This window comes from Halichoeres trimaculatus, unplaced genomic scaffold, assembly GCF_033239565.1.
Source record: "Halichoeres trimaculatus isolate MK-OKI-2021-1 unplaced genomic scaffold, fHalTri1.1 fHalTri1_scaffold_1, whole genome shotgun sequence".
NCBI classification, from domain to species: Eukaryota; Metazoa; Chordata; class Actinopteri; order Labriformes; family Labridae; genus Halichoeres; species Halichoeres trimaculatus.
In genome coordinates this window covers 20,526,014-20,537,967 of record NW_027437179.1, presented here as the reverse complement: position 1 = coordinate 20,537,967, position 11,954 = coordinate 20,526,014, and the positions used below count along the sequence as shown (strand labels likewise).

The following is an 11,954-nucleotide window of genomic DNA, read 5'->3' as shown; positions in this document are numbered from 1 at the left end:
TGTAATTACTTTAAGGACACGCTTTCCTGAATCCATTTCCTCGTGTTGGGCACACAGTTGTTTCCTCCTTAACTGTTATTTATGTATTTTCCTTTAAGTACAAAAATACATCTTCACTTTAGATAGACTACAATTCCCACCTACCCTTGGTCGATTTAAGATAGCACACGACTGCGAATCATTGGGTCTGAATTATTTCATCCAACGAATGAGCAGTGAGGATACTGCAGCGCCAGAATGACCTTTATTGAAGTGTTTTAGGCACCGGTGGCTCTGGCGGCGCCTTCAGCTGCCTTCTCATCTGCATGTGTCCCTGTCCCAGCAGCAGACGGGGAGCTTATTATTGATTTTTATAAGGTGGGAACCGAAGGCTGCTCACCATGGGAAGCAATGGCAGCAAAACCAGGAAAGTGTCATTCGGACTGGACGAAGACGAGAAGGTCACAGTAATTGAAGGAGTGAAGGTAGATAAATATGAAGCTTCGTTTTATCGTTGGACATGAGAGTTTGAACAACGGTATTCTTGCAAGGCACAGAGAGCTAGGCTAGCGACGTTTACGTTGTAGGCTGAAGGCTGACAGGTCTCATGTCCTCAAATGACTCCTGTCATACCCGCTTTCACCTCATAACGTCCGGTCAGTGTTTCACTCTCCAAGAAAAAAAGCTTTAACTTAGACTCGTCTAACGGAGAGTTGAGAATTCATGGCGTTAATTTTTTGGTTGAAATAAAAAATAACATGGACATACTTTCGGCACGACAACGTTAAAATGTTGAAATTTCCCAGCGCAACTTAAATGTAACTGCTACGTAGTGACGTCAGACGTGGACATGGACAGCACAAGTATAGAGGCTGAATGCAATATAACGTTATTAACACAGAATTTGGACCCCGTGAACCCAAATTGTCATGAACTTGCGTGATTACATAAAAAGTCATTCAATGATATGTTTGTGTTTTGATTATTTATTTGTGAACTTACACATTCCTGGCCAGCTCTCAGATGATGTTCTCCGGCGGATGAGGGAGTCTCAGGGGTCTGACAGCGTCAAGCCACCAGCAGATGGTCAGAAACCACCTCCAAGTGAGTCTATCTAAGTCTACTGTGGTCTAAATGTCCCACAAGGCTTGTCCCTTTTTCAGAGTTAAACTGAGAGCTTCAATATTTCAGCAAACATGTTCCTTTAACGCTACAGTATATAACACAAAATGTACTCTTTTAGCTGATTATTGCGTCAGTATTACAGACATGGGTAGAAGGGTGGCATATTTTGGTCAGTTGAGAATAGATAGTTTGGTATTAGGGAAGTCACTACCAATGGGGACACCAGTGACCAGAATCAAATCCCTTTATAATCTGGTAACAAATGTCTAATCTTTTTGTTTGTTCCATTTGATTGTCAGGTACAAAACCATCAGGGCCCTCCAGCTCAGACATCCAGGAAGAAATACGCAAAAAGTAGGTAGTAGGTCACACCAAAGTCAAAGCCATTGTACTTTTTCAGTCACACTTAAAACGTCTGCTTTACTTGTATCTGTACTCTTGTTTGTGTATTATGGTTGTGCATGAGTATTGACTGGCATGAATTTGATACCCTCCTGGTATGCCAGTTATTATGCAGTTACCATATTTTCAGCTTGATAAAAAGCACATTGTGCAGAATATTTGAACCAAGCATATATGCTAAGCTTGAGATTCATGCTGACACAGGCAGTGAGTCCCTGAAGGTGACAGACACTTGATGCTAATTGTAGTGTTTATGGAGAACATACACATGTCAAGTGACCTGTCAACACTGCCTGTGTGAAGTAACAGGCATGCTGCTATGCTGTTTGTATGATCATGAACCATTCTGAGCCTCCAAAGTTTTATATGCTGGTAAATCTGACATGCTCACCCGCAAGGCAAACAGTATAAAGTTACTATGTAACACACAGTAAAGTAGAATTATACTGTATAACACCTTTAATGTTTTCTCAAGAGTTTACATGTCCCATGGTCTATATTGTGTTTTTAAAACTTTTACATCTAATGGGCCACTAACACACAGATATGTTGTTAACTTTTTAAATTCTGTTGCTTTTGATTGCATGTTACCAAAAAGTCTGTTTTGGGTTGATTATCAGAAAAATGTGAGAAACCTGTGACTCCACTGTGAACCACCACAGTGGGACCAAGTGTTTGTTTGTCTGCCAGACTTTCATTCCACAAATAAAGGTCGAAGGTTAAAATAGTTCTTATCCACCCCTCCTTCAGCTTTGAGCGTCAGCAGGCTCTGGTGGAGGAGCAGTTGGCTCAGCTGGCACAAAGAGAGAGAAGCTCAGTCACAGGCCTGGATGGACTGACCCCTGCTCTCATCATGGAGAAAGGAAGAGTGCATGAAGAGCAAGAAAAGGCTAAGTTACTGGTAAGTGATGCTTTCTGGGTCTTCGCCAAAAGTCATAGTTATAACTTGTACATCAGGGTCCCTGATGAGTTCTGATATATGCTGTCTAACAGCCAATAATCTGTTGTTCTTTTCTGTATTTATATTGTGTTAAAGAAGCCAGCCACCTGTCTAAGCTAGTTCCTAAAACATGACTTTTTAGCATTTAGTGATTAATTTTTATAACCACTTACATCTTATTTGGCTTGGTTTCATTTATCCAAACCTTCTTTTTTGACAATGCAGCAGTTTTTGGAGAAACTCAGTATCACCCCAGTTTAAAATGTGTTTTTCACCTGATAAGACTGTGATGAAAGTGGATAAAAAGGGACTTTTATACATATTTCACCACATACTTTTCTACCGCTTACATTTTTTTTTATTTTTGCAAACAGCACCCTCTACTGTTCAGTCTTAAAAACAACATCTCAGCTGTGAACTGGCATAACTAAGACTTATTTTGCTGTTTGATTTTGTAACATTATGCAGTGCTGTCATTTTTAGAAATTACATCCATTTTCACTTCACCATAAAACCCTCAGTCTAGTTTGAATCCTGATATCATCTGTACAGTCAACATCATTAGAACTTAATAATAGTGAAACAGCAATTTCAATTTCTGCGTTTCTTCTTTTCTCTGGTTTGTCAGTCCTTGCGAATCCTTTGATGACTGAATGCAATGAGTGTAAACGTTTTTTTATTTGTGTGGAAGCACCATAAGTAAGATGATGTATATTTTTTTTTATGGGCTGAATTTGTAATTAGTCTTTGGATCATGTTTGATGTAAGAAGTGAGATGAAGACAGTCCAATTCAGGAAGCTTTATTGGTCATGACAATACTCTATGAGAGGTGAACAAAGGATCCAACAAAATGTTTTCAGCTTTCATGAAAATTTACACTTCCTGATGTCAGAGCCACAGCATTACAAGTCATTGCAAGAACAAGGGTTTTAATTTTCAATTCATTGCATTTAAGAGGAGTAATTTCATCCACTGTGGTCTGAATGTGCTCTAAGCGGTAGCTCCATGTTTTTCCAATTGCTTGCAGATGAATGTTTTCACATTTTGTAACAATTTTTGTTACAAGTCCACTTGCACCTGTGCATTTTGTTACAGAAAGTGATTAGAAAGATATGAATGGTAGAGGAGTGCGTCTGAGTGTATTGTAATGCCCAACCTGTTTGCAGTGTCACTCACATATGATCAGCTGTAAGATGTAGCAGTCATTTTCCAAATCTAATTCTGTTGTGTTTATTCTACTCACTTTTGAGTGAGAATAACACGCTCTGGATTTCCCAAAGCTTTCCTGCCTCTCCCTCTACTCCCCAGTGGATCTGTACTGCGGTCTCTCTTCTGGGTTTGGGCCAGCTGTAATAAATACTGAACAAAGCAGGCAGCATCTAGGCTCAAGTATCGCAAAGTGAAACCAAATTCACCATCCTGAAAACTTTGCTTACTACTTTATGACTTGCCAAGTCAAAAGAGCCTATTAGTGTGTGTGCGTGTGTGTGTGTGTGTGTGTTTGTGTGTGTGTGTGTGTGTGTGTGTGTGTGTGTGTGTGTGTGTGTGTGTGTGTGTGTGTGTGTGTGTGTGTTCAGTTTGGTCTACATTGTCTGTACTCATGCTTAGAATGTTTTGATAAATGTTTTGATAAAGATTAAAAGTCAATTAAAGGGCCAAGCTTTTTGTTGAGCATTTTCAACCACTCAAACACACATCATAATACCAAACAGTTACATCAATACAAGAAAAACAGAAAATATATAAACAATTAAAAGATTAATCATGCTTTAACAACATTTGAAACTTTGTGGACGATTTAATTTTTGGACTTTATCTCATACAAGCAGTATTGTTATTATTATTGTATTTCTTATTTAAAATACATACTTTCAGTGTTTGACACTAAAAAAGGCAATGTGGACACATGGTTATCTTGAATATATAAAGTCCTTTACAAAATAAACCAACCATCTAATTATCTCAGTTAGATATGCTTTGACATTGTGGCAGTAAGAATGTGCTGGACTTAAACTCTTGTGGGCGCGTGTTTTCTGTGATGCAGTGAGTTTGAAGTATATTACACTTAAGAAAAGTGGATGAGTTATAATCCACCTTCAGGGGCTGTTTATTCGCCATCTAACAACACAGCTGGCCTCACCTTCCCTGTTTCCCTTTTTAAACTCTCAACTTGAGCATAGTGAGAATACACCTTTTTTGTTGAGCAGGTATTCAGAAAGATATCCACACACACACATACTGTTGTGACTCTTTCACAATAGACCCGCAAATATATATAGCACCCCTTAGCCTATTTCCCCATCTGCGCTCCTGGCTTCCCAGCAGGTAGGCTGTGTGTCATTGAGGCGGTGAGGTGAATGAGAGGAAGATATGGAGGCAACACCTGTCAAAGAGCGGAGCTGTGCCTCATGCAGCCTCAGGCTGCCTGTCACAAAAACTCACATTAGCCATTTACTCCTGGCTCAGCTCCTACTGGGACTGTTTGTTATATGTAAAAATAAGTGTGCTTGTGCTCATATAAATCTGAGGAATGTATCTTCATCGTATGAGGTCATCTGTTTGCAAGGGCCACTCACAGTCCTTTTCATTTTTATTTGTGTCTTGCAAACCATATTTTAACCTTTTTGAAGCGTGTCATTTACATTTGTGTTTGGAGCAAGTTGCTCTGTAATTGTGCGTAATCTGACAGTTTGTTTTCCTCCTATATTTTATTTTTCCAGTGAATGAACTTTTCGTTCCTGCCACATAAGTGTTTGCCCCAAAAGTTTTAAAAGTTTTCATTGATACACGTAACTAAAAACAGTGAATCCATGATTTGAAATGCAATAATGGAAACAAAGTGAAAATGTGGATCCATATCATCATCTTTAGAGTACAATGAATGATACATCTGCAGAGTAGTACAGGATTTATTCAAGCACCCATCTGCATAAATCTAATGATCAAACTCTAAGAACAGATATCTGCATGTAAGTCCAGCTGACAGTCTTCAAAGATCATAGGTCTGCTCCACACTGTTGAAGCATTTCTTATCTTGCCAATCAAATACATCAGAAATAACTGATCCAACCTCATTCAACAAAAATTTTCAAAGTTGTACTGTTCTCTTCATGACGATAGATCTGACAACTTGCATTCTCTTTACAGATCTGTACAAGAATCTTTTCATTTCAGCCAACACAACACCATATCATTACAAAATTCACTCAACAAAAGATAGTTATAGACAGGGGTTCTTGTCAAGGGATGTACATAAAGACAAGTGTAAGGGTAAGGGACAGTTGCTTTTGAAGTTGCTAACAGAACAGTAAACAATGCAGAAATTGGAAATTGTTGAACACTTACCACCATCTACACTGGGAGTATCAAGAAGTTTGTGTTAGAGGCAGATAATGATTGCAGATTGGTTTCAAGTTGGTTTATTTTGTCAACTATTACCCGACATCCTTGCTAGCCATCAACAGAATCACTTGTTGGCTTCATAAGTTAATCATATTTTCATTATTGTTGGCCATAGCTTTATGATAGTCGCCTTTAACCAGAGCTGCTGCACTTACTTATAGCTCATGGCTGCATAACATAGATACCAAAAAAATGCTGAACATGGTCAAGACTATGTGATTTCTTATTAAGCTGTGTTAAAAAATATCCCAAAATGTATTTTTCTAAGCATTCTTCTATCCAATTTGTCTTCTTTCCTCATATTCTTTCTTTATCCACATTTCTTGTTACCTTTGTGCAGATAATATCCAACATGCTGAACTACTGTCACTGTAACAGCAAGCCCCCCCATCCCATGGGCTCAAAAAGTGTATATAAAGCATCTTTTGTGATGTCATCATCCCTTTTCATTGAGCCAAATTTAGGCCCCAGCAGTAACACCTTGAGTGAAGAAACAGTAGAGACAACATGTGACATTAACACCTCGTTTCTTCACCTCTCCTTTCTTTCATTAGCACCTTCTGGGTTTGTTTTTCTTCCCCCGACTAGTCCCCCTGTCTCCGAGGTGTCATTGCTGCTGCAAATAAATGCCATTAGTATGCATAGGTATTCAGGGCTGAGCAACATAAGCACATATAGAAGCAGAGGTAATAACGAGTATCTGCTTTAAGCTATTAGATTTCAAAAGCTTTCTAAGAAGTAACTTACTTGTTGGGGTTTGCATGAGAATATTAGTAGCTTTTTGGATAATTTGCTTCTAGTCCAATAAAATGATGAGAGCAAGCTTTCACTTGCTATAACAAATTATAAACTATTATTGAACCAAAACATTACTATAGCCAGCATTAATTCAAACTAACCTAAAAGAAAGTACCATGTAACAAAATTCCACTGCTTTCTATTAAATTAGAGTAGTTTTGCAAACCCAACAATCCTTTTCAATATTAGTCATGTGTAATGTGGTTGATATGCATGTTTTAATTTTATTTACGCACTGATTATGTCTAAACTTGATTTTGCTTTATTTGTCCCAAAAGTTTCTTATCTCTGAAGGCAGTTCACTCATCCATTTCAATGAGAAAAGAAAGTATCTCTTAATATGGCATATCACGTCCCACTGTGTTCAAACCCGTTTGCTAGACTTTGTAATAAAGTGATGAATGTCTAAATGTGTTTCATTGACATTACCTTTCAGTCTGCTGAATTACCCCAATGATCAAACACTCAAACAATGCAAACATTCGTTAAGTTAGTCAGTTCATGTGAAGATTTGGGTTTAAATCTTCACATGAAAATTTTATCAGCTCTACATTTTCCTGCTGAAATGTGTGATATGAGTTGACTCGCCCATTTGGTCAGTTCTTATGTCAGCATTTTCTCACACCTTCCTTTCCTTTCACAACCCAGCCAGATTGCAAGTAGGAGGCAGCAGGTAGTCTTCTTATATCTGTGTGCATTACAAAATGTCTCTGTCACACTTGGTTTATTAAGGAGGAAATAAGAAGTGGGATGCTAGAATTGCATTTAAGTTGTTTTAATTCCCTTTCTGTGAAATCAGACCCACTTTGCTACCTCTTACCACATCACATTTTATTATGTATTACCTGCAGCTGCCTGTTAATGGTTATTGGATGCTACGTCTGGTGTATTTGGAAAGGGTGGATTTGTGAGTGTTAGATGAGGAAACGGGTGCAGTAGCTCTTTAAGTCGTCACTAGGTGGCATTGTTGAAGCATGGATGGTTTGTTGAGGTGATGAGAAGCAGGATGGATGCTTGCTCCGCACAGCGACATGTGCTCCTGGGCAACATGTTCTCCCACCACCCTTTTTCCTCCTCTTCTGTTTCTCATCTTTTTTATCTTCCTTTTTTCAACTACCAGACCTTTGTGTGTGTGTATTTGTGTGTGTGTGTGTGGGTGGGTGTGCGCGTGAGTGAGTGTGAAGGATGACTCAGAGAGAAGCATTTGACACTGTCCAAAAGAAAGATGATGAAAACCAGGGTGAGAAGCCCAACATTCATTAAAGTCAGACCTGAGATGACAAACACTCGGACCACAGTGGATGAAGTCTCGCATGCTAACGGTGCTGCCTTTCTGCTGCTTCAAAGCACTGGGAAATGACACTTGGCAAGGCTGAAAATGTGTTTTGCACTGAATATGCAGCTTTTCAGTTGCAAGATGTTCTCGCTAACCAGCAGGACCCCTGCTGTCTAAGTCTTAAGGGCATTTGTTACAGAATATAATCCTTCTGCAATAGATCTATTTACTGTTGCCTCATCTAATTCCTTCAATTTTACTGGTTTAGCCTTTATGTTATTCACTGAGCATTTGTTAATTTCCATCTGTATTATATGAAATGATTTCAACTATCATATCTTTTATCTTGTCAGTGGTATGTTTGAAGACTTCACCTTGAATAAATCTGTGATATAGAGGCAGCCCACGATCTCGCCGCTCTCACAAAAGTAGCCCATGGTTACATCAATCTGTCTATTCCTATCACTTCAGCTGCCTTGAGTGTTTGCTTTCTAGCACCAGATGGACGTGTTGTTTCAGCTGCATACAGCAGGTCCCCATATAATCCTGTTTTTCCCCCTTGACCCTACATGACAGTGTACATCTAAAAAAGGAAGCATGAAACCAATGCTCTTCAACAAATGATCGCACATCACTGCCAAGCTGATAATGAAGCTACACTATCAAGAAATCTGATACTCCACAAATGTAAAAAAACACACTTCATTAACAGTGCCTTCTTTGACTCCAGCCAAGCATTTACACACATTAAAAATGATTTATTTTCTCCTCTTGCCCACTAGTTTTCTCTTTTCCCCTCAAACAAATCAAGGGTTAAGAGTTTTTTTTATGGTAAAAATGTGTCAGCAGTCAGTGGCTTGTGCAGATAGGACGCAGGAGCAATAGGCCAGGGAGCTCAGTGAAAGAAAAACATGGTTAGGGACGGGCTGCAGGAGCTAGAAGACAGAGAGAAGACACTCAGAGGGTAGCATAGTGATAGATTCAGATGCCTAAACCTCACTGCCAGCTGACGAGAGAGAGCCAAGTCTGCTTGTTAGCCAAATACAGAAGATGGGAGGAGGGAAGAGAGGGACTAGAGAAGGGTGGAGGGGAGGAAGAGGAATAGTTAATCATTTAGAAATGGAAGGAAAGAGGAAATTTAGTGCGATTAGACAAAGTGGGTAACCGTGCCTTCTCAAAATACACGTTTTTTGACGCTGCAGGTGCATATGTCCCAACACACACGCACACAGGTGAAAACTATTTCTCATAGCAACTGACAGTGTATAATACAATAGCAACACACGTACTAAAGATTAAACCACTTGTTATCAGCAAGTGTAATCACAGACTTGACATCTTTTCTGCATGTTAAAGCAGCTAAGCCCTTTGTGCACACCCGTACTTTCTCATTCGCTAATATGCGCGCACACATACGCACACACACCTACAGCACTCCCCCATCGTCTCGAGCGACGGTAATTGCTGACGAGCGGAGCGCTCACCGCTGAGGAGATTTTGATCGGTGCGGAGCAGAAAGATGAGGGGGGTGCGCCTCGCACAAATCCTGTAGGTTCAAAGGACAAATGTGTAGGAGTGCAACACGTCTCCCATCAGAGAGGAGTCGTGATGTAATGAGACAGCTGGAAGAGACTTATTATACCGAGGAAAAGTAATGATTGCCAGATGCTTGATCTCACATAGTAAAACCAAATGTGGGTGAAATTATTGCAAGAGTTTTAATTTGCTGATAAAGATCAATTTGAATTCAAATTTATATTTCATGTCATTTTTACCTAAGTCAGTTTCAGGCATTGATCGTTTGGCTCTGACAAGTGTCTGTTTTCACAGTGAGATCTTCCCTTTTGCTTGATGAGGGGCATACATTATGTTATTTTTGGAGTGCATTTTTAAGTCAGCATAAATCCATCTGGGAAAGTTGTCCGAGAAAAGTGCATGTTAAGACCTAAAAAGCTAAATTGATTAAAGCCTTGCTTGGGGCTTATTTTGTTGTATTTCTCAGTTACACAAAATATCATCATGTCATCACTAAATCCTTATTTAATCCTTACCTAAAAGCAATAGCTTAGTGGGTTAATAAATGATCCCAGGATTTTTTCTGGACAGTTTGTTGATAAAAAGGTTTATTTGAATTTAAAGATTCTGAGGTCTCTGATACCCAGTGGGAGCTTACCAAAACTTCACAGGTGGTCAGGATGAAAAACTTGGGAGCTAGTATGTTTGTGGATTGGAATTTTTAGTTTGATCAGAGCCCAGTCCTGCCAATTTGTTCCTGTGAATAGTCCGTTAGATTTTTTCAGGGAAGAGGAAGTGCATTTCAGCTAATTAGTGGAGATGTCAGATCCATTTGCTTAAGAAGTTTAACTTCCCAAAGCATCACCACTTTGATCCTGGTGTGAGTATGTTTGTGCAGAATAAGAATGAGGGAGTAAGCATGAGAGCATAAAGATTGTTTAAAGTCACCATTTTTCTTATCTTCTCATTTCTCCCCACAATACCTCATATTCCCCCAACATCTCGCCTCCTTCATTCTCTCCCTCTATCATCTCTGTCTTTTTCTCTATGTGACAGACAGTGGTGAGAATGCAGGCTGTTAATGAAGTGTTAATTCATTTAACCTCCCCCAGCTATGTGATGAGAACACACATTTAAAGAGCAAACAGCAAGACTAACCAATTCATGCCTCTGGATTTTTACTGTAACATGCGTATTTGTGGGCTCATATGTGTTTTTTTTGTTGGTGTATGCAGGTTTGTACATGATGCACAGGTGTTCATGTATTAAACTATGGACATATAGTTGAGTCCCTAAAGAGCAAGGGTCTTCAACCTGTGGCTCTGGAGCCTCATGCAGCTCTTTGACTCCTTTGCAGTGGCTCCTATGCTTAAAAATTATTATTGGAATAAAGAATTTTTATTTTTCTAACAGAGAGTATTGATGATTAAAGACATTGACACTAAATAAAATTGTGTTATAATTTTGGATAATTAAATATATGTCACCTTTTGCAATAAGGCTTTCAATTTTTTTAAAGATTTTGCAAATTGTTGAATTTCAATTTTTTGACATTTTTTTATTTAGAAAAAATCTGTTTTTTGAAGATTTTGCATTTTTTATTTATTTTTTTTAATGTAGAAAATTTTGAAAATTACAATTTTATTGCAAACTGATGAAATTTCGGCAAATTTTTGGGAACTTTTTACATTTTTTTAAATTTCTTTTTTCCAAATTTAACTTTTTTTTTTTTATTTCAAAATTTTTGAAAAACTTTGCAAATTGTTGAAGTATCTTAAATTTAGCAAATTTATGACATTACAATTTTTTTAATTTTTTAAAAATATTTTAATTTGTAAAAAATAAAAAAATTAAGACATCATAGTAACAATTTTATTTTCACAAAAACTTCTCATTTAGTCATTCACTAGATTTTTTTTTTCATTATTTTTACTATTTTTAGAATTTTAGACACTTTTTTGTCTTCATTGTGAAGATAAAGTAGATTTTGTGGCTCCTAAATGACTTACATCCAGGTGAGCTGAAGCAAAATGGCTCTTATGAAAGTAAAGGTTTTAGACCCCTAGATGTAATATCAGAGACCCAAGAATGGCTAACTCTTAGTAGACTTCAGGCAAAAACAGAACTAAAAACTATCCTTTACTGCAACATCCCCAATGTGGATTACTGGCCAATAGAAAAAACATTTCACTCTGATAATGCTCCTCTTTTATCTTTGTATTCGAGGCTCTGATTGGTGTGTGAACTCTTTTGTCTCTGAGTGTTTTTAATCAGGTAGTTGTGCGCTAATTGGGTTCAGTCTTTGCTGACTGAATTAACTGTTTCAAATGCCTCTGCTCTCTGAATGAACGCAAGGTACAGGCAGTAATAATGAACAGGATTTGTGTGAACAGTTTTGCACCAAAGTCTGAACTCATTTCAATGTTGTGGAGAAACTGGTCTATAAGGTTAACAATGTTAAGATATGGGTGTTTCTTTTGGGAGATGGCTCTATGAACTGGGTTATTTAGTCTGTA

The 11,954-nt window shown here is 38.2% G+C and overlaps 1 protein-coding gene across 3 annotated transcripts in view; it reads left to right on the top strand.

The window, feature by feature from the left end:
* The first annotated feature begins 186 nt into the window (after positions 1–186).
* chchd6b (coiled-coil-helix-coiled-coil-helix domain containing 6b) overlaps positions 187–11,954 on the top strand; it is a 60,509-nt gene continuing 48,741 nt past the window's right edge. The window contains exons 1-4 of one of the 3 annotated variants that reach the window (XM_074679148.1): positions 187–464; positions 996–1,083; positions 1,404–1,458; positions 2,257–2,407. In XM_074679148.1, the coding sequence (XP_074535249.1) occupies positions 381–464; positions 996–1,083; positions 1,404–1,458; positions 2,257–2,407 (378 nt within the window). In that variant the 5' untranslated portion in view covers positions 187–380. The remainder of the gene's footprint in view (positions 465–995; positions 1,084–1,403; positions 1,459–2,256; positions 2,408–11,954) is intronic. The other 2 variants (XM_074679167.1, XM_074679158.1) reach the window with 2 other exon arrangements.